Genomic DNA, 23159 nt, shown 5'->3' on the forward strand with positions numbered 1-23159 from the left:
TTATTCTTTAAAATATAATTATTTAAATAGTAAAATGATTTTCAAAGCTCAAATGTGGTCAGACAGGTACAGTACTAATCTAACAATTTCATTTTTATAAATTTACAAAAGTAAATACACAAAGAAGATTATGAAACTTTATATTCAAAAGGTATATACATTGATATTACTTTGGTGAACTTTATTTTTAGAAATAAAATCTAAAGTGGTGCAACTAAAAGTATAAGGGGGTAAAGTGAGGCATTGGTAAACTAAAGGGGGTAAAATGAAATTTACACATATTTATTTGTGGTATTTGTTATAGGTAGATGTTGGGACCTATAACATTTACACATTTATATGGACCATAAGATAATCTTAGTGCTTTTTTCTCTGTGTTAAATAAAATAAACATAATTTGCTGAAAAGTATAAATAAATTATATATAGAAAATTGCAATCTCGTTCACGTGGGGTTGAATTTTTCCTGTAGAAGCTTCCGTTTATGTATCGTATCTTTCTATCTCAAATTTATGCTCTTAGCCCAATTTATTATTTTAATAAAAAGGTTAAATTGCATAACACCCCTTTTATTATAGTGAAATTGTGCCAATCTTCTTTTGTTATTTTTATACACAAAAGATTCTGTATCTATATAATATTAATTACATTATTAAGGGGCAGCTGACAGAATGTATTCATCATTTCAAAACATATAGGGATTTTTTGCTTATATTTTTAATATAGGGGGAATTTTTTAGCCAAATTTATAAATAAATGGGGATCTTATGCAACTTATCTTAAATTTAAATTGACAGTTTAATTCTTTGAATTGATATTTTTAAAAAAAAAAAAACAATATGTGTGGTGTTAAATGTACAATTATTTCTAAAAATGACTTTGTGCAGCAAATATTATGGGTAAAATAAATTATTTCCGACGAGAAAACTCCTTATAATTTATTTTAAATTAATACATAATTATTTTAAATAATCGCGAACACCTCATACACAAAAATATCAAATAATTAACCAACAAACCATTTCAAAGTGGGAATCTAATGGAACAGAGCGTGACTAATATTTAAGGATTGATGCAGAGATGTGTAGGCCATTTCTTAAAGTCAAACCATTTTTCAATTAATCAAATCATTACAAAATTGTTTTGTCCATTTAATTTTGCACTCGCATTTTTCCAAGTTGTTATATATACAGAGAGAAAGAGAGAGACAAGGGGGTTAAATGCAATTTATTTTTCTATGATATATAATTGAATAAAAACACTTTAGATGGAGGAATAATTTGCTATATTTTTTTAAATATAGAGAGTAATTTATTATTTTTCTTCACATGACTTTTTTGCTCATTTAACATATCACAGAGGGATAAATTGTACTTTACAATATATATTACTATATATAAAAAAAGACAAAAAAAAAAAGGAAATAATTTAGGCATATGATTATGAGTCTTATTGCATGTTAGTGAGGTTTAAGGTATGATTATATTATATTATTTTCTTACAAAATTCTCCGCTATTACATCTTACACTCTGGATTATCTCTAATTAATGACTTCATCAAAATAAGGACTAGGTATAGAGCGACTATGTAAGAGGTTTACCTAACTTAATTTTATTATTTATTATCACCGTATATTATTTTATTATAATCTCATTCTCACGTATTATCAACTTGTTTCATTTATTTAGCTATTTAGTAGAGTATTGTTTATGTATTAATTAAATAAGCGAAAACGTTACAATATGATGACGCAGGACACGCGTAATTATTCCATGTACGATTTCTCAAACTTTGCTAAGGGGGTATTTAATTTAATTCCACGGATTCATATTTTTCTAAAACTCTTGAATTAAGCGATTTCGGAGAAGCGGCTAATAATGATAAAGGCAGAATACGACTATGCATTATTACAATTATTATCTTATTATTTGAAAAATTATAAATATGGCTCAAATTGAAAAATAATTGTGTAGCTCCTAGATGGTGAAGTGAAATTTACTACTTTATTTTCTCTGATTTTTCATTTACAAATAATTTAAAAAAATATAAATAAATTTGAGAGTGGAAAAAGTGGATAATTCATGGGGCATATTGGTCAATAAAAATATATTTTAGAGTTTTTCTAAAAAATATATCAAAATTATAATTTATAATTCAAAATGACATTCCATAAAAATTGGATGAAAACGAACCGAGACTAACAGAATGAACTCACTGTTAAAGGAACCCTAAAATCAGGGAGATATTTATAAATTCTAAATAATAATGATGCATTTATAATTATATCAAATTTCATGAGATGTGACTGTAATTTATCTCAATAATAAATGGGAGTACTTGTTAATAACAACAACAATAATAGTTAAAATTTAAAAAAAAAATAGAGTGATTATGCAAGTATTTTTGTGTGCAAATAAAAATATGATTGGAAATTAATGGCATTGTGTTTTATATTGAATTGTAGTAGTCATGTTAATATATTTTTAATAAAAAATATATATAAACAAATATATTTTAAATATAATTACAGTTTATTTATTTATTTACATTTTCATAGAATGGGAAGAAAATGTGGTATTGTATTTTAATAATTTGTAAAGTATAAAAATAATAATAATTATTGGATGTTTGATGTTTACCTACTACGATAAGTGGGGCCCTCCCAAAATAATTTGCATACACCACCCCCACCTACTTCTCCACTTCAACCAACCTTCATTCAGATCAGGACAAAATCAAGTCCAGAATTTGCTTTTGCAATGTAGTAATCGGTATGGCACATCGTTTCTTTGTGTATTTCGTAAATATTTTTTAGATTAAAATAAAGTACATAAATCATCACATTATATTAAAATAAAATCGGTTAGTATAAAATTTAAAAAATTAAATAAATTAGTTATCTTATTTGATATTTTCTGCTTCACAAAAAAATATTAGTATAGTAGTGTTTTTAATCGTCAATGGTCTTTTCTTTTTTATATAAGTATAAATATAATATAATATGATATTGGATGAAGTTATGAGTTTTTTAAAATATCTGATAAGTTGTTGTAAAATATTTGATATTTTTGTTAAATAAGTTTATAAGACTACAAGTACGATGGAATGAGCTTAATTATAAGCTCTTTAAAATAAAATTAAAAAAAAAAGAATTTTCTAATTTATTTTTGATATCGTTACAAGTTAGTTTAGCTTTGTTCGAGTTAATTATAAGTTCATTAATTAATAATATATTATAAGTTCATTCATCTTATTTTATTTAAATATTTCTATCGTTTTATTTCTGAAAATATCTTAATCTAGTATTTTATAAGTTTGAAAAATATTTTATAAGATGTATGAGTTTATAAGGCTTTGTTCGGGTGACGTCTATAGAATTTTATACATAATTGAGAGACTAATTGATAATTATTTAAAAAATTTAAATTTTATTATAGTAAATTATAGATTAAAGTTTGCATATATTAAAATTTGAATGGAGTCAATTATAACTCATAATAGTATTTATGAACAAATTATATTAATTAAAAAATTAAGTAGGACGTAAAAATAATTAAATAAATAAAATAAAATATATTAAATAAAACAAATATATATAGAGAGAGAGAATGAAGGTGGGGCCGGTATACCATCACCACTCACACCGCCATTGATATAAATAAAATATATTAAATAAAACAAATATATATAGAGAGAGAGAATGAAGGTGGGGCCGGTATACCATCACCACTCACACCGCCTCACCATTGATATAATAATACACACATTGAATTTATGCACACACACAAATCACAAATCGTACACACACTTGTACACAATTGAACCGTGCTGTTGTCGTGAATAAGTAGATCGGGCGTGACATCTGAAGTTAAGATTTTTGTTACGAGAATATTAAATATGTCAGTTTTTGTTCTGATTTATATTTAAAATGTTGTACAGTTCGTTGTTGCTTTAGATTTTATAAACGATGACGTTTGGAGAGAATAAATATTATCTATTGAATATGCCTATTATCTCATGGAATGTTTATATATTATATTGATAATTAAAAATATCTTATAAGAGGAATTATAATTAAAATATATATATATAATAATTAGTGGTAATTAAATATAACGTAATAAGGGTATTTTACTTTCAAATATCCATTTTGAGTTCCATATTTTTTCAAATTGGCAGGTCATGTTCAGTTTGGCATTTTTTTTTTGCTGGAATTTGACCATAAGTTCCATAAAATTTATTTTATTACGCCTCTTCATAGGGGAAAAAAAAAATTATCACAAAATGTTATAAATAAGCCTAACACACTTTTACTTAGAGCAAGGGATTGAATTTACTCAAATTGGATGAATCAATATACCCCAATTTCATATGAGAATCATATCTCAATCTTATTTGATAATTAAATTGATGGGGTGCAGTTTTTATTTATATTTTTTATTGTAACATAATAAAATAATCCAAAAGTCCACTCAAGTAACGTGGCCAAATATCAACCCAAAAGCTGAGTTTGAACCATTCTCTAACACCCAACTAACCCATGATTTATTGCTCTATTGTTATACTTTTGCACTTACGTACTCGTTCCAACTTGCATACACCTTCAGTATTTAAAATTTGAAACTAAAATCTCCAACAACAAATTTTGAGATCTAAATCATTGGACTGTCTCATGTAGTATAAATAAAATAACCCAACATTTCATCTGAATCCAATTGGGTTGACCCCTTTCTCGTCTGATTTTCAACGTTCCAAGAGGTGAATTTATTCACGTATTTGTCACTAAATCACAGTTTGATTTTACGAGATTGAGGATTGGGTAACTATAAAATTGCGTTTTGGAATTTCATCAACTCGTGTGTTGTTGTTCTACGATAGTAATAGTTATATTTCGACTTTAATAATAATTACTATTTACTATAAGTATTTTGAATTAATAATTAATATATTGACCGTTATATCCGAGGATGAACTTCTTTAATTAAATTAAGTTTGTGATATTAATTTGTAACAATTAATATTTTAATTCACATTGTAACTTGTATTAGACTGACAACCTCAATCCCACCATTTTAATGGGCATGGCCAATTAATTAAATTAAACTTAATATATATATATATAAAATAGATCTTACATGATCCGATGTATTGAAGAATCTGTACGAATATTTTCTCGTATATGTACATTATACGCTACCGTATGCGTATATCATAAGTATTATTGTGCTAGTGCTAATACTATTTCTTTTTTATTCTTAAAGTACCATTATTTTTTAATTAAAGCATTAGAGATCGAGTTGACTAGTAAGCTCGAAACGAGAATTAGACTATTTAATATTCAACTTGATTTTTTTTTCTCAAACTTGATTTATTAAATATACGAATCGAAATTAAACATATATATATATATATATATTCATAAGAAGATTTAAAGCTGGTTGGATATTTATTCAATCGGTAAAGATGAAATAAAATATGGGTAAAAAGTCATCAATTGCTGGAATTTGTGTCGTGTTCGATTTAACGCCCTAATGAAATTTGAGAAAGATTCAGACAAACTTGAAACATAATATGCGATTTGTCCTGGCATATTCATGAAAATCCCATCTATCTTGAAAATTAAATTATTTTTTTAAGGTCCAATTTAATCTAGCGATTCATAATAAATTTTAAAATAATTGACTTAAAATAGGGTGATTATGACGCTTTGATTCACAATTCTATAATCAATTATGCAATTGCAGCTAACTATAGCTAAATTTAAAAAAAAATCATAGTTTTTGGGAACTAAAAAATTATTTAATGAGTATAATGAGTGATTAAGTAAAAAATAATTATTTGCAATTAAAAGTTATGAATTATATATATGTATATATATAATCAAAATGCGATTTGGATGAATTATTACATGATGGGCTAAACAATACAAAAAAATTTATCAAAAATAATTATAATAAATTTATTTTAATTAACAATAATTCAGTGTTATTAAAAAAATACACAAAAAATTGATTTGCACTCGAAACCTAAGTCTGAACTGCTTAAGTATGATTGAATTACATTTTCAGTCACCACTCAAATATGAAAAACTAATTAAAATATATTGATAATTTCAGATAAAAATATAAATTTAAAATAAAAACATATATTTATATTCCTAAAATTAAATTCACAACTTTTTAATTGTGATGATCCAATTTTAGCAGGTGACCATATCCAAATACGGGCAACACAGGATTCAATGGGACCCGGCCGAATGAAGTTATCTCAAAATGTAATATGGACCCAGAAAGTGAGTCCTCAAATTGGATAGGGGTTTGGGCTTGGGTTTGAGGTCCGGCCCATCAACAAAACCTTAGAGTTTAAACCGTTTACCCATTTTTCTCACTCTCTTCGTCTCTCTCTCTCTAGAATCTGTCTCACGCTCACATTACGTACACTCATCCTATCCCCCGGCGAAAATCATCAAGACGATGTCGTATGTTCCTCCCCACCTGAGAAGCTCTTCCGCCGCCACCATCGCAGCAACCGTAGGTAACGGTGTCGCCGATCAGTTCCATCCGAAGCAGGTGAAGAGCTCTTCTACTAAATTCACTTCAGCTAAAAACAACTATAGTACTGGTAACTCAATTAATTCCGGGAATGCGGGTTATCGAAGCTCCGGAAGTGGTGTGTCGACCCGAAATGTTGTCGCGCCGGACCCTGTTTTCCCCCAGTGGAAGCCGTCTGACCGCGTTCTCCGCCTCAAACCGGAACAGGTTCGATTATTGACCTTTGTCCTTTGGTTGTAACTGTTTCGGAATTCTGGGGACTGGTTCTATCTGAGCTCTTGAACTTGGAGATTTAATGTCTCGTAATGACTGGGAGTAGCAATCCGGTTACTTGAACGACTGTATTTTGTGGTGATTTTGCTTTTGGTCAGTTTATGCATGAATTTCTTCGCAAGGGTATGTGTTTCGGTTTTACTATTTGATGGGATGGTGTAATCGTTAGAATCATAAAGTAATTGGCTTTGCTTTACTTTAGTACTGTGGAGAATTATAATAGTAGATAATGTTGCCTTTTTAATCATCTACTGAAATTAATTGAGGAAAAATTCTTTCTCTTTAGTGGTAAGTTCTTGAAGTGTTATTAGACAGTACTGGTTATGGCTGAATGACTTCAGCAAATTACTTATGCTGGGATTATATATTTGTATATTCAGGTTCAGGAGGTTCGATTGAGGTTAAATGTTGATGTTTCAGTTCCACCAGATTCACTTCATGCACCTGCCCCTATTGAAGCATTTGCTGACATGGTGAGAATCTGATATCGCCAATCAGATCATTTTTGTATCTTCTTTGGAAATTAATTCTTTGTGGATTAACAGTATCATTTGTTCTCTTTAACTTCTGCAGAATTTGCACACGAGCATCATGAAAGATATTGCATTTCATGAATATACCACGCCAACTTCCATCCAGGCCCAAGCCATGCCAGTTGCTCTAAGTGGAAGGGACCTTTTGGGTTGTGCAGAAACTGGTAGTGGCAAAACGGCTGCATTTACCATACCTATGATACAGGCATTATTATTTCTCCTGCTTTTGGTTTTGATTATATTTATACTGGTTCTTATGTTTATGGATTTTGTTTTGTTGGAACATTGTAAGCCAAGCTTTTGTTTTTGTCTTTAATTTGCAGCATTGCCTAGCTCAGCCTCCAATTCAGCGTGGAGTCGGACCATTGGCATTAGTATTGGCGCCAACGAGAGAGCTTGCTCAGCAGATAGAGAAAGAAGTAAGGCTACTAATTCAAGTGCTTTAGGCTGCGAGTGTTATTGTTGCTGATATAAGTCTATCCACAACTGTTCTTTCCTCAATTTATCCAGGACTTTGGAATTTGAACAATGCTTCAACCATTAGTCAAACTATAAATGCTTGCTATGTTTTGGTTCACCCCAATTGCCTTTGTGACCTAATTTTGAAACTAAATGATATAATAATTCTTGATTATGGATGAGTTCCAAATCTCTTTCCTGTTGAACATTTCAGATTCAAGTACTTACATTTAGTCCATAGTTGCAATATTTTTGTGTACTTTTGGATAGCCATGGGAAGCTTTTTGTGGCACTTGGGCACCATGATCATATAAACCATGAAGTTGGCAAAGATTTTGATCTTGCATGCTAGTTTTTCATGTGAGGCATCATCTATCTACTCGTATCAGGTTAAGGCCTTCAGTAGATCTTTGGACTCCTTCAAAACTGCAATTGTTGTGGGTGGAACCAACATGGCTGAGCAGGTACATCCTTCTAAGAATTTGCTTTTAGTGCCACCCGAGTTATGTCACATTGACATATTTATTGATCGCATTGTTTTCTGCTACTTAATGGCAAGACAGAGGTCTGAGCTGCGAGCAGGAGTGCATATAGTGGTTGCTACTCCTGGGAGATTTATTGACCATCTACAACAAGGAAATACTTCTCTGTCAAGAATTTCATTTGTTGTCTTGGATGAGGCTGATAGGATGCTTGACATGGGATTTGAACCTCAGATAAGAGAGGTACTTCACATTCTACTGACATATCATTAAATGTTTTCTTATATAAAACTCAAGGTTTCTAGATTCCCTTCCTTATTTTCTCCTATCTGTCATTTTGCTTTACTCTAGGTTATATCGGTTTATGCTCCATAGTTTAGTTGATCTAAAGATTAATTGAGAACTTGTAGTTGTTACATCTTTTCCCATTCTTAATTTTCACCTCATGCTACATTGAACCATGTGGTACTCCGTGCATTAATCTTGTAATTGCTTCTCTGCTACATAATGATGCTCTCAAATAACCTATTACAGTTTTTCATTATCATATATGTTTGTTCAGCCAACATGTGAAACTGCACTGGCAATGTGCAGACAGGCAACATCGTTATCATCCACCAGAGAAATTGGGAATAAGACAGTATTGGAAATAAATCATTAGATTTTGGGTTTATCTTATAAACCAAACTACAAAACAAAATAATGTGAGGTATTGTGGAACTTCAAAATGGAATAAACCAAACCTATTGTGATAATATCTCATCAGGGAAAAGTCTTCACTTTCCTCTCTCCATAATGTTTGTTTACTAGTAATGGGCATCTCATAGACTGGACTGAATGAGAGGGGCAAGATGGGTGTGAAAATTATCCTCACCCATCAGACCAAGAACCATGTCACTCCTTCCTAAATTAGGTGAATACTTGAACTTATGTTGAACTTTCCAATTTTCCAAGTGTATATAGAATGAATAAAGCAAGTACTTGGACTTTGCTCATATAAAATGCATTTATATATCCATCAATATGAATTGTATGCACCCCAACAGCCTCTGCACATAGTAAAATATATATGGCATTCTTGTAGTCATGAAAATCTTGCTTTTTTATGGAGAGGGCCTATTGCAAGTTCATGTATTGGTCATGCGGTTTTCTCTTATAGTGTTTCATTCATATCTGGTGCTGTCTAACTCTGTTTGCAGGTGATGCAAAATCTTCCACAGAAGCACCAAACTCTGCTGTTTAGTGCTACCATGCCTGTAGAGATTGAAGAGCTAGCACAGGTTAGATGTCTGTGGTGATTACAAGTGTTATTCCTGTATAGACTTTGTTTTTAAGTTTTAACTATATAGAATTTTAACTTTCTATATTCTAAGATATTTTAGTGAGACTCTTTAGTTTTCACTTTACGTACATCTCATTTCAAGCCAATTTTTAGGAATACTTGACAAATCCAGTGCGGGTAAAGGTTGGAAAAGTTAGTAGTCCCACAGCTAATGTGTCTCAAATCTTGGAGAAAGTACCAGAGAATGAGAAGGTATGCTGTTCTCTGCAATTTGTATGTTGCAGAATGTATTTATGCAGCCATCATCTGGCAATTAACGTCTAATTTCTCTTTTGTGGGAATCTTCTCTTTCTTTCCTTATTCACCATCTCTTTTGGTTATGTTTTAAGCACCATATTTCATTATGTTTTCAGCTTGGCTCCTTATGAAAATTCAGTAAATCTAGGTAACTGAGCAGTCCATCTCCTTTGAGTTTGGAAACTCTGAATCTGATGCTGTTTTGGAACTGTGGTAATGAAAAAATTTCCTAGCTAGAACATGTAGTTGGATAAATACTGACCTGCGTGGTTTTCTTTGGCTTTCTTGATATGGGAAGGGTTTTCCAATGCAAAGCCTGCATATCGGATTTCGTAGATAGTGGAAAATGATGGGTCTGACCAGTACGTTTAATGAAAAGCTAGCCACAATTTTATGGACCATAGATATATGCCACATATTTTCTCCAAACTATGTCATCCCATTTTCAGATTTTCTGGACATGGGCCATAGATTATTGTGCTAGTAATGATCCTATGCTAAATCCAAAGCCCCCATATAAGGCTATGCTTTCAATACTCTAACATCTCTCTTGGGTCATCAAGTGCAAAGGTTGCCTTGTTCTCATAATTTCTATTATACACCTGAAAATATACAAATATTGCTTCAGATGCAAATCAGAAATATCTTAAGGCTCTTCTCTGTGTTGGGGAGGTAAGATATGGTATTCCTGGAAAATATTATGATTTTGTCAATGTGATATTTCAAAATTATATTACTGTCCTAAACGACACCATGTATAATTTTTCATTGGCCATAATGCTGTGGGAAAAGGTTCATGTTATGTGCAAACTGTCTTGCCACTAATATTTGAAAAAATATTACTGGCATTTGACATTTCAGATATTTTTTGACGGTAACATCGAGAATGATGTGGATAATTTTTTATGGTATGAAGATTGACAGGCTTCTCGATATCCTTGTTGAGGCAGCTGCAGAATCTGAGAGATTTGACCGTCCTTTTCCCTTGACCATTGTATTTGTGGAACGGAAGGTATATTCATGTGCACATTCAATTGCATCACTGCTCTCTTTGTGCTAAGTATCTTTTGTTGCAGCAGCATGGTTATATTCTTATGTCCATCGTGAGGTGTATTTCTGGTCCTTAAATGCAATCTTTGGTTATCTGTATTTAGCATTGCCATGCAAACGCATGACTGTGTCCCTCTTTGAAATTAGACCCTCTTTGATGTTTAATCAATTCAATTGAAACTAACATTGGAGGGTGCCTGTATTTCTCTGGTGGAGCATGTTGTTTGTACAATATTAATGAAGCCAATGTTTTTGGTTGAGCAATATTAGCATTTTGTTTGATTCATTACCAGCCCCGCATGCATACCGCCAAGGTATAATAAGTTGGAGATAGATTTCATTGGTATATGACATTACCATGATTTCATGCTTGGGCTGCGAGTTTTAAAGGGGACACTATCCACTGGTGGCTTTTGTTTCCTTGCACAATTGCCAGTTACACTGTTTATCAAAACTCAGAAAGTGGGGTATTTCCATTTGTATGACCCTATTCTCTTTTGTTGGTACTTGGGGATCTGTACCCCTCCTCAATCCACCAACATCCTCTTTCTTACCCAGAATGTTCAAACTATTGGTGTTTATGTGATCTTTCAGAGCAGATGTGATGAAGTTGCAGAAGCCTTGACGGAGCAAGGTCTGCAGGCAGCTGCTCTTCATGGGGGTCGCAGTCAAAGTGAGCGGGAGGCTGCACTTCGTGATTTTAGGCATGGTCCTACCAGGATACTCGTATGTCTTGACCTACTTCTTCCGAACTTACAACAGTACTCTTAGCTACTTTTGCATCTTCAATTAATGTTTTCAAATTGCTTCATTTTCACTTTGGTTGTTAATAGGGGAAACTGACTTCAATTGTGACAACTAAAGGAAAGTTTTTTTTCCCCTCACCATATTTCTTTCACTCAATTGTGCTTAATCTTTGCACAAGGTGGGTTGCTAATCATGAAGAAATTGTATTATCAGGTACCCCAAAAATAGGGAGTTATCATGTTTGGCTGGGTGTTGAGTTGAGGTGCCAGAGTTTGATTTATAGTTGTTTCTTTTAACCTTATTTTCTGGAGCAATCATTTCTTTTGACCTTGGTCGCTAAAAATTAAGTGATTGGTATTACTTGACAGTATTTTCTATTGAATACTAAGATTCATCACCTTATTTATGCATAGTGAGTGAAAATTGATGTTCTAAGATCTGGATTTTCTACTCTTTAGCTTCCTTTCTAGCTTCATATACAAACATTCTGCCTTTTGTAGGATTTTGTTGATGGATCTTTTCAGCTAACCAACATGTCATCTTGTTGGCCTGATTTGCAGGTTGCCACTGATGTTGCATCACGGGGTTTAGATGTCACCGGTGTTGCTCATGTCATTAATCTAGATCTTCCAAAGGTATATCAGGCTGCAATTTGGAAGTCGGTTTTAATTTGCTGCTGGACTTTTGGGGCAAGACTGGTTTGATTTCCAGTTCAGCAATAATATGATCTTCGAGAGTTTGCATCTCCCATTTTTCTGGACACCTCCTTTTTAAAAATCTCCAAATGGCAGATTGAAATGTCTGTTAAACATAAACTTGTGTTTCTGCAATGATTTTTGTTTGTCAAATCTTGATTTATTTTAATAACTTGGACTGCAAAATTTTGATTTTTTTCATCTTCGGATCATACTTAGACAATGGAAGACTATGTACACCGAATTGGACGGACTGGTCGTGCAGGATCAACAGGCCAAGCTACATCCTTTTATACTGATCGTGATGTGGTATCCCCAATCTTCTGTTTCTTGCCTTCCAAATCTCTTTATTTGTTGCATTATAGTTTCTCTGTTCTCACCAATTGAAACACTGGCATACAGTATCTTGTGGCGCAAATAAGGAAAGCAATTCAAGATGCAGATTCTGGTAATACCATAACATATGCGATCGGAAAGGTAGAACTTCCCCGTTATTTGATTTGCAAATATATTTCTTCTCTCTAAAAACTATCGTTGCTTTCCGAACCTCCTCCCTGAAAGATTTGATAGATTAAATTGTTTTTAGCATTCTCACGTTTGATATTTTAGACTGCTAGGAGAAAGGAGAAGGAAGCTATAGCTGCTCAGAAAGAAGCAAAAGTTGAACTGTCCAAGCTCTCGTTGGTTGGATCCACCGGTATAAATGTGGAAGACAAGTACAGGCACATGATCGCTCCTGCAGTAATAAGAAAAGAGGGTGCTGCTGATGATGCTTGGGATGACTGATTATATTTCCTGTCAACCTACCCTACTTATGTTGCTACAAGCCCAAACGAGGCAAGATCCTCTTATCCCTGCATATTTTGCTCATTCGACAGAGAGGAAACAAGAAACCTACTCATCTATTCTCCTTCAGATGCTGCATTCCTTGCTTGTTTGGACAATGATAGTGAAGAACTTGTTCAGGTTTCGGCATGGAGATCAAATCGCAAAATGTGCTCAAAGTAGGATGTTCTTGTACATTTGCGTTTGTGTGTGCCTTTGCGCTGCTAACGTAATAGCTTGTAGCCATGACTAGCTACATGGAGCTCCTTTTAACTCTGTAGGAATTGAATGGTATGAATGAGCACATAATTTGTAAATGAAGCTCATGACTCCTTTGTTTCTAGTTGAATGAGTATTTAGACATAATTACATAAATACCTTTGAGGTTCAAGTATGTTATCGATAAATCTCATAACTTTATAGAAAAAAAAAAAAGGTGTATTAACACTTTTTGCAGTCATGATTTATATATTAGATTCAAATCCTGCTGACTCAAGAGAGAAGTTACAATATAAATCATGAGTACAAATAATTGAATTTGAGAATTGTTTAAACCATGTGAAACTTGAAAGAGTGATATGTTAACGGGAGATTAATTTTGGCACAGAATCCAGTGTACAGTTAAAGGGTCTCAAAATTTTCTTCAGGGGTGATAAAATTTTTTAATACCGTTCGAAATCCCTCCAATCAAATCAAATCGAACTGATTTATATATATATCTATATATTCAAGTTTTAAGCCCATTTAATAATTATCTCAATCTTTCATTTATTTTTTCCCCCCTATTTTTTTCCCTTTTTCCTCTTCTCTCTTTAGTCTCTTATCGTTTATTTTGTTCTGTTTTTCTATATGTTTGTTAGTCCCAATATCTTATTTTTATTATAAGTATTAAAATTATCAAACCGCCCGCGACAACACAAAACCACATCTGTAATTTTAATTTTAAACGTGACAATTTAAAAAATTATTTTATAAAACCATCAATAACAATTCAATTTTAAAATAAGTTTAAAAAAATTGAAACCACACCATGAACCCCCTAATTTTCTGTACCACTTTGATATTACATATTAGTGTTACATTTTTACGTAACGTATGGTATACATAAGCAACTCTATTTTTAAGATTATGATTTAATTTAATCGTTTTTTCAATTTTCATTCTCAGAAAAGACAAGTTAAGCATACACTAGTAAAATATTAATTTGTTTTACGAAAATATGATAAAAGATCCTAAACGCACGTTGTTGCAGCCAAGACAGAACAAGTTTCTTCAAAGCATTCGTTCAGCAAAGCAGTTTATTCTCTTCCATAACTCGATAGTTGTACATAAAAACCATTGAGTCGATGATGAAACCTCAACTTAACAGTGGAATTTCCAAACCCCCCCGGATGTATCTCGCCAGATCTACACATCAACTACAATAACAAAAGTAAACGAGAATGAAAAAATCGAAGCCGCATTGAATCTTGGAAAGCTCGATACTCCTTACGTTGCCATTACAGCCGGTCGCCTGTGCGCAATAACGGCCTGCCGAAGCTGATGATACCCGCTACGATAATGCTCGAGCGAGAAGCAAAGCTGCCTTATTGCTTCTCGTTTTTCCTCCGCCCCTTCAAGAATAGTTTCTTGTTTCCTCTCCACTTCCATTTCAAGTTCTTTAACTCTTGACCTCAGCTCCTCTGCGGATTTACGTGCCGCCTCAGCTGCAGTGATTAACTCGACGTGCTGCATGTGAATCTGATGCAAATGCAGGCTCATCTGAGCCATCTGATCATTTTTAGAACTCATCTCTGCAGCAAGTGAAGCAATCTTGGCATTCAGATCGTCTCGGACAGCTGTCAATGCTTCAAGCCCATTGTTTAGGTCTTCCAGACGACTGTCTCTCTCAGCAATGTCGGCCTTCAACTGCTCGATTTGAGCTCCGAGTACACTCTCCATCTCCACTTTTGCAGCCTTGACTCGTCTCACGTCCTCTTCCAACGACTGGCAACGTAAGTCCAGTTCTTTTAGATTATCCTCCAAATAAGCTCGCTCCTTTGTCAGTCTATTCATTTCTGCTTGAAGTTGCTTGTTTTCTTCGGACAAGCTCTTGTTGGCATTAGATATCGCTTCCTTCAGTCCCCTAATCTCTTGATCACGCTCCGAGAGATTCGTTTTGTACCTGACTATGCGGTCCTGTAGCTTCAAAATCTCTCGTTTCTCTCTCTCGACTTTGTTTTTCCAGACGGAAACCTCCTTCTGTGCCGATTTCAGCTGATCTTGCCAATTTTGCATGGACGAGCCCTTGCTCGTAAGTTCTTGCCGTAAGCTTGCTGCTTCATTTTCCGAATCGAGAAGCTTCTCTCTTGCGATTTTCAACTCCTCCTCGAGCGTCTGAATTCTGTTCGCCAAGCCAACTTCGGCTTCTGAGCCACTAACACTTTCTTGATCATTCTGTTTAAAAGCCAAATTATTGGCATCTCCCATAGATTCGTATTTCTGAAGTTCAACCATCAAACGTGTGATTTCGTCTTCTGACAGTTGGATCTTCTCTTTCGCAACTCTCAATTCCTCTTCATACGCCGCTATCTTGAACGAAACTTCAGAATTTTCATAATGGGATTTCTTGCAACCTTGAGAAATCTCTTCCTGTTGCATCTCGAGTTTCTCTTTCACCTGCCGAAGCTCGGATTCGAGTTCAATAATCCTCCCGCGCAACCCTTGTTCCTCGCCATTGCTCTGTGTGCCTGAGTAATTGTTAACGGAGGAATCATCGGATTCCGACTCTGAGTCAAGAGTAGACGTCTCATCTCCTTCTTTACTATTCAAGTCCGAGCCACTCCCAGCACTTCCAAGAAATACGTCGAAACCAGCAGCACGAGGGCCGGATTTAGTCCGATTTGGCCTTATATCGGGAGACGGCATAGTGGAGGGCGGCTCGGATCCAACATCGGATATCCCGGAGCCCTGAGATTGGAGATCTGAGGGAAGGCTTTTCCGTAGCTCTCCAGTCACATGATCGTACCGCTCAGCCAATCCCCGATACATTCGGTAAAAATCCTCGACAAGGCCAATCAACTCAGGTCTCTTCTTGAAATACAATTCGGCCTTTTTGGCAAAGGAATCCGCATCCTCTTCTATGAGTTTCAACATCCGTTTGACAAGCTGATCCATTTCTGAGATCAATATCTCCTTATCAATTTTTTTTCCTCAACAAACTCGACCAACATAGTCTTTATCGTAATTTCACAACATAGATCCAAAGACATGCGAGAATTTTGCAAATGTATCAAAACAACGGTCCATTCCCAATCATGAATGGGAGTCAACGACATATTATCCATCCTTTTTCAGAGAAACGACGTAAAACATTAACCCAAAATCAATGATCCAGTGCACGAACAGAAGGAATATTTAACTAAAATGTTTAAGTCGGCCTGTCGCTTAAGCATTCGTGCTTGCAAGACGAGAACAACGCACATGCACAGTTAAACAGAAAATTTATCGATAAATTTAAATTCCATTCAACAGAATACCCGTCATGCTTGTTTGAACAACATACAGAGAACAAATAACAAAACACTATACCTTCAAGATTTTCTTGTAGCCACTTAGAGTTCTTGGGACTAATGTGGCTGTCCCACCACCACGAGTGAGACTTCCTCGAGTCGGTCCTCTTCATTCTGTTTGACTTCACCTGAAACGAAGAACCAAAACTCGTGTTCTTAAGAGCAAAGAAAACACGGGACAAACAACATCAATAATCTCTACACTAACAAAAGTATCATGTAGTTTAGTTTCTTACAAAGCCTGATGCCATTATTGCAAACTCGATGGATCCCTAAACGTCAAACGAGACAATAGATGTCAATTGCCTGCAACTTAGGATAACAAGAATACCATCAATACAACTTAGAATGATAAGGAAACAGTACATAGTACAGATATACATGCTTAAGACAAAAATAAACAACAGTAATACTAACGTGCTTCTTGAAGCTACATCAACGTACTAGTACTAAAAGTTCTAAAACCATCAGTCGACAAATTTTACACTCTCATTGCTCTCAATCAACATACTTTAACCAAGACAAAATCACAATGTGTAGCAAATTCAATATAGCAGATCAATTGACAAAATAATATGCTCCAGCCAAAAAATTAAATGACATCGATACTATTCGGGGCCCGAGTATCAGTATCCATACCCAAGATGGGCAACCTCACATGGCTTCATAAATAAGTTAGTTGACTTATATGCCCAATTATGGGGGGGTCTAGCATTAGCAAGGCCCCTTGAGAAATAAATAAATAAAAAGTTAAATGGATGGAACTACCAAGTTTTGTTTAATTATAAATACATTCCTATTAGATTGAAAATTACAAAAACCCCACTTAAGTTTTGCTCTGTCCCAGAGCTAAATTCTTTCGTTAGGGTTTGGACGAATTCTGCACGTCATATCCCAAAATTATCCTTGATTGACAGGACAAAAATGCCCTTTAGACGAAATTAAAAAAAAAATACCAAGAAGGGGGGGCCGTGTGTGCCACTTACACACAATGCGCGTTGACCGAACTCGAGTCAAGTCTAAGAGGAATAATACTAGATGAATTTTGAATGCCTGAAAATTTGGCACAACTGTCTCTCCCACAAACCAGCTATATCCACGCGGTCCTGTTCTATCATATCCCCCCCCCCCCCCCTCTTTTTCTCTATTTTATTATTAATTTAATTTAATTAAATTAAAATTAAAATTAAAATTTTTCTCTTTTAAAAAGGGGCTCTAATTAAATTAAAAAAATCCTCAAAATCAACTAAAAGGGATTAAATTATTATGAAAAGTACATGGGAAAAAAATGAACATCTGTTTTTTTAAATTAAAGATTTAACAAGAAAGAAATAAAAAAAGATTTCTTTTCTCTCCACTTCTTTAATGAAAAGAGATAAAAATGAACTCTTTTTTTTTTAATTTATTTTACTGAAAAATGAATAGATAATGAACATGTGGGAGATATTAGTGGGAGGGGGAGAATTAAAGGGCAGGAAAATTGAAATTTTCAGCAATTAATTCTTTTATTTTATATTTTTGGATGGTTTTTGCGAATAATTATTAATTCAAGAACAAATTATTATCCAAAATCAACAAAATACAAAGAAATGAAGCAAAAATAGTGAGAAGGTGGTGAATGATAGTGAAGTTGATCCATGAAAACACAACAGCAGACTTCAATTTTTTCAGACACAGAGACACGCAGTGAGGGTGAGAGAAAGAGAGCTGTGAACGCATACCTCAACTCAGATCAGGAGGAGCAAAGGGAGCGGAGCGGCGACTGCCACCAGATGATTATCACCACCGGAAAACAAACTCGTGGGCTCTCATATAAACGACGGGATTTCCTGAAAATACGCCCAGAAATTCTTTAAAAAAAAAAGAGGACAGTGTGGAGAAAGAAAAAGAAAAAGAAAGGCCCAGAAAATGTCTCACCTTTTTCACTATTTCTTGAAAATCCCGAGAGAGAGAGAGAGAGAGAGAGTATGGAAAGAACAAAATTATGAAGCTCCGGCAAGAGAGAGAGAGAGAGAGAGAAGCAATGTATGTATGTATGTATGTATGTATATGTGGGATTCCTATGTCAAATTTTTAGGTGAGTGTGTTTGTATTTATTTAAGTGGGGAATGAGGGAAATAGAGAGAGACGGTGGGAAAAGACACACACATACATCATCATCTCCAATTTTTGTTCATATGGGAAATGATTTTTCCCAACTCAAAAGGTTTTTTTTTTTTTTTCATTTGTCTCCTAATAATATTATGAGTTTAATTCGTCTTATATGGATCTCTTAGATATGCTTCAAAAAGTGTTGTTTTGGGAATTTTTAGGACAATTACTATTGTTATTTTTCATCCTTAATATTTGTTTTTTTTTTTTGTATTATTCATTCATTTTTGTTTGTATAGAAGCAGTAATTATATGACTGTATCAATATTTTAGTAAATAAATTACAGTACAATTACATAAAATTAGTGAAATATATTGATTCTATTAATATATTAATAATATATATATATATATTCAATAACTTACAATAAACTCATTAAATAAGATAATACTCGCATATCTGATAGAACTCAAAATCTATGGCTGACTAAAAAATCCATAGTAAGTTTTATATTATTCAATCCATAATATTTGGAGGTTTTCTGGTTAAAATTTAGGGATAATTACGCTCTCACCCTAAGATTTGGTGTAATTACATATAAATTCTTTATAGTTTGAAAAATATATTAAATTAATTTTTAATAATATATTAAAATTTAAAAAATTAAAATGTTTAAATTGTATATACAATAAACTGTACAAATATGATAGTATATTTATAATTTAAATAAATTGTATTTATATAATTTTAATACTATTAAAACAATCAACCCAGTTCATGTAAGTATTTTTTTTTTTTTTGACTCATTTAGTAAATTATTTTTATCTTAAATTTTGTACTGTAAATTCTTTAAAGTATTTATCAATGATGTCATAAACCTTCATAATTTTTTCGATTTATTTTAAAAATAGATCTTCATACTGCAGAACTAATCATTACAGTTTTATTTATGAAAAGATTTTTACTATCCATTTTATTATTTTAAGTTGAACATATTACAATAATAAATAGAACGTTGGTATTAAAAATTTCATAATTTTATCAAGAATACTTCATGTAATAAATTTTATGAAATTAACTGTCTGGTTAAAATTTAAAACTTACCATTTTGATATCCCTAAAGGGAAAATAAAACATAATTTAAAATATTAGGTATTAAAGTGATATAAAACATTCATATAAAATATTAGGTATTAAAGTGATATAAAACATTCATAGTGTTTGGTTTCGTTTTTGGCCCATCTCGGAGATGGGTCAAAATATGGACAATATTTGCCTTGTTTGTTTTGGAAGTGTTGGTGGTATTTTCAGATGTTTTGAAACAGTGTCTCATATGATTTTAGTCAAAATAAGTCTACACTAATTATAAACTCTACAACTAAAAAAATTATATACATACTCATATATATATAAATATATATAAAAGAGATATGATTTAATAATAAATAGTAGTTTTTGTTTTTCACTAAACAACATCAAATATACTATACTTATTTTATATTATCTCCAAAAATAAATCCAAACATACACACTATCTCTAACACATATTTATTTATCTTTGTTTTTCTCTCTCTATATCCACAAAACATACCAAAATAAGTTAAAAGTAAAACCAAACATAGTGATTAATTTCAAGAAGAATTAGAGGTATTTTTTTTCAGATTTTTATATTATTACTCTTAAAAGTAATTGTAGTTCGAATATTTCAAACAAAGATGTCCGAATTGAAAGCGTGGCACGTAAAAGAGTCACCTCAATGCAACGTCTTGCCCAATAAGGCACGCCGACCTATAATAAAAATAAATGATTGAAATTTAAATTTATAATAATTTTTTGTAAGCGTGATTGTACGAGTCTTTCACGATTTTAAAATATTCATTTTCAGTGTAATTTTACTAAATAATATACCGACTTATATAAGAAATAAATAAACTATTAAATTTTTTGAAAAATTATAATTATATTTCTTGAGCATGACTTTACATCTCTTTCATGATTTTAAAATTTTTAATTTTATTTTTTTATGCAACTTGGCTCGATAATATGTCGACATGTAATAAACAAACTATTAAAATTCTGATATGATAACATTTTTTTCATATTGGTAGCTCTATGAGCTTTTTACGGTTTTGAAATATTCATTTTATACATAAATAAATTCAATAATATGTCAATATATAAGAAATAAACTGTAAACTTTTTGAAATTATAATTACTTTTTCTCAAGTGCGACTGTACATATTTTTCACGATTTTAAAATATTTATTTTTTCTGTAATTTTACTCAATAATAAAGGACATATATTCCCAAATTTTCAGAAAAAAAAATATAATTAAATGAAATTTTTTTAGGATGATTAACGATGTCGAAAAGTCAAGATCTGGAGCTTTCTTGTAGGAATGAATAAGTCAGACTAAAATTAATTTATTACTGAGAAGAAAAATAAGTGAAAGGATGAATCTTGAAAAGGACTAACAGATGAAATCATATAATATTAAATAAAATAAAATAAAAATGAAGAGGCAAAGGCATCATGTTATTGGAGTCAATTTCTTAGTGTGTTTGGCCCTCTTCGAATTGGGGTGTGGTATTTCGGTACACGTTTGGTCCGATGATTGAGCAGGTTCAATTTGTAGTTGAAGGCCAAGTATTAATTATTATAAAATTAATTATATTAATACCCTCGTAAATATATATTTTATTACATAATATTTGACCGTTGTAATTGTAATTATAAATACATTATCTAATCAGGTAAACTGAGGTTAAGCTAAAAACATAAAATTAATTAATATATACCAAAAGAACTTCTTAATATATATAATTGTGAAAGATACAATATTTTTAAAATAGACAAAAACAAAAATACGTGGTTAGAATTAACGTCTAATCAAAGTTAGTGAATATTTATGTCTGGTTAATTACTTAGTTTGGTCCCAATTATTAATAACCTATTTCATTAAAATACTAGGATGATTTTGTCAAAACTAGAGTAGATAATATAATGCAAGGCAAGACAATTACTCTATTTTTTTCTTGATAACCAATTAATGGTCTAATAATACTACTATTTTATTCTACAAAAATACTAAAAAAACAATAATGACGAGGTTTTGGCTCAGTGGTAAGATTACGATGCTAAAATTCTTTACTTAATAAAAAAAATATGGGGTTTGAATTCCAATTATGCGTCACCGTTTATCTACTTCTCCTCCATGCATTTATTCAAAATTGTAAATGTATTTGATTAATATACGGTATTTTTAATATATTAAACAGTATAATTAATTAATTCTAACAAAAAAATATACTTCAGAATAATTTAAGAAATTTGAGTTAATTTCGGGGAGAAGAGAAAATATAAGCATACTTAACTATATCTAAAAATATTATTTGGATTTCAAGATTTAGTATAAAAAATATGTATAATAATAATCTGGCTTGGGAAATTAGCCATTTTGGAGTCAATCTCTTTTTTTGTACGCTTTTCTCACTTGAAATTAGATAAATAAATATTAGAGTCAGAAGGATTTGATCATTATCCTTATACGATCTGATGTGGGGCTACATAAACGTCTTTCAAAGTTATTTAAATGTCTCCAACTCTTCTATTAATTACGAAATATGCAAAATTCACGCATTTTTTTGTACGAAGCATATCGACCTGATCCAACTAGATTTGAACTCTAATATGTAAGGATTCATAATGATCACACGATTATTTATCGATCAATCGTTTATATGAAACTGAACAAATCTGAACAATTTCTTATTTAAATTGGAGATTTACAGAATTAGTAAATTGGAACACACATCAGGGGTTTATAATATTTGTACTTGAGACTTTGTTTACAAAATAATGTTTGGGTTTTTCTTTTTTGTGTGTTTAAAAAATTGGATTCGTGTTTGATGAGATCAACACCATATATGTTTACTTGTTGCCCAAAGTGATTGTCACATTCCACGTTCTTGTGCATCAATTATTGACCTGCTCCCTTTATAATTTAATTAGCTTCATCAAGTAAACATTTCATTATTTATAATTATTCTTCACACTGATTCAAAATAGATATTTTTCATAAAAAAAAATCAATATATGCATATACCATCATTTTCAAGGGTAGATGAGAAATATTGCCCCTTGGGAATAAATATTTATCTCTTTAAGTATACTAAAGTATTTGAAATGATCAGCCTACTGCCAAAATGATAATAATAATAACCCATACTATAGATTACTATGACTGAAAAATTAATATTATTTACTATAGTCAAATTTTGATTAAAGTTAATCAATAGCTATACAATCATCAATTAATATC

General features: G+C 32.0%; 2 protein-coding genes across 5 annotated transcripts; one reads left to right on the forward strand and one right to left on the reverse strand.

Annotated features, from left to right (window-relative positions):
* Nucleotides 6384–13585, forward strand: LOC105170470 (DEAD-box ATP-dependent RNA helicase 20). 3 transcript variants are annotated; one of them, XR_848499.2, is made up of 15 exons: nt 6474–6758; nt 7205–7297; nt 7398–7562; nt 7681–7776; nt 8206–8280; nt 8380–8541; nt 9498–9578; nt 9734–9832; nt 10794–10889; nt 11522–11653; nt 12235–12309; nt 12589–12678; nt 12772–12846; nt 12979–13206; nt 13286–13585. XR_848499.2 is itself a non-coding variant. In XM_011091231.2 (14 exons), exons 1-14 carry the CDS (start codon nt 6474–6476, stop codon nt 13153–13155), a joined length of 1701 nt encoding a protein of 566 aa, XP_011089533.1. In that variant the 5' UTR covers nt 6384–6473; the 3' UTR covers nt 13156–13585. The 3 variants fall into 3 exon arrangements, 1 of the variants encoding a protein (XP_011089533.1); XR_002287815.1 differs by having other exon boundaries at nt 13336–13585; XM_011091231.2 differs by having other exon boundaries at nt 6384–6758; nt 12979–13585.
* Nucleotides 14462–18748, reverse strand: LOC105170471 (protein NETWORKED 4A). Of its 2 annotated transcripts, none has more exons than XM_011091233.2 (5): nt 18663–18748; nt 18467–18574; nt 16982–17051; nt 16765–16873; nt 14462–16352 (listed from the first exon to the last, which is right to left on the reverse strand). In XM_011091233.2, exons 3-5 carry the CDS (start codon nt 16994–16996, stop codon nt 14683–14685), a joined length of 1794 nt encoding a protein of 597 aa, XP_011089535.1. In that variant the 5' UTR covers nt 16997–17051; nt 18467–18574; nt 18663–18748; the 3' UTR covers nt 14462–14682. The 2 variants fall into 2 exon arrangements, with proteins under 2 accessions (XP_011089535.1, XP_011089534.1); XM_011091232.2 differs by having other exon boundaries at nt 16982–17057; nt 18663–18747.

This window comes from Sesamum indicum, linkage group LG9 (assembly GCF_000512975.1).
Source record: "Sesamum indicum cultivar Zhongzhi No. 13 linkage group LG9, S_indicum_v1.0, whole genome shotgun sequence".
Taxonomy (NCBI): domain Eukaryota; kingdom Viridiplantae; phylum Streptophyta; class Magnoliopsida; order Lamiales; family Pedaliaceae; genus Sesamum; species Sesamum indicum.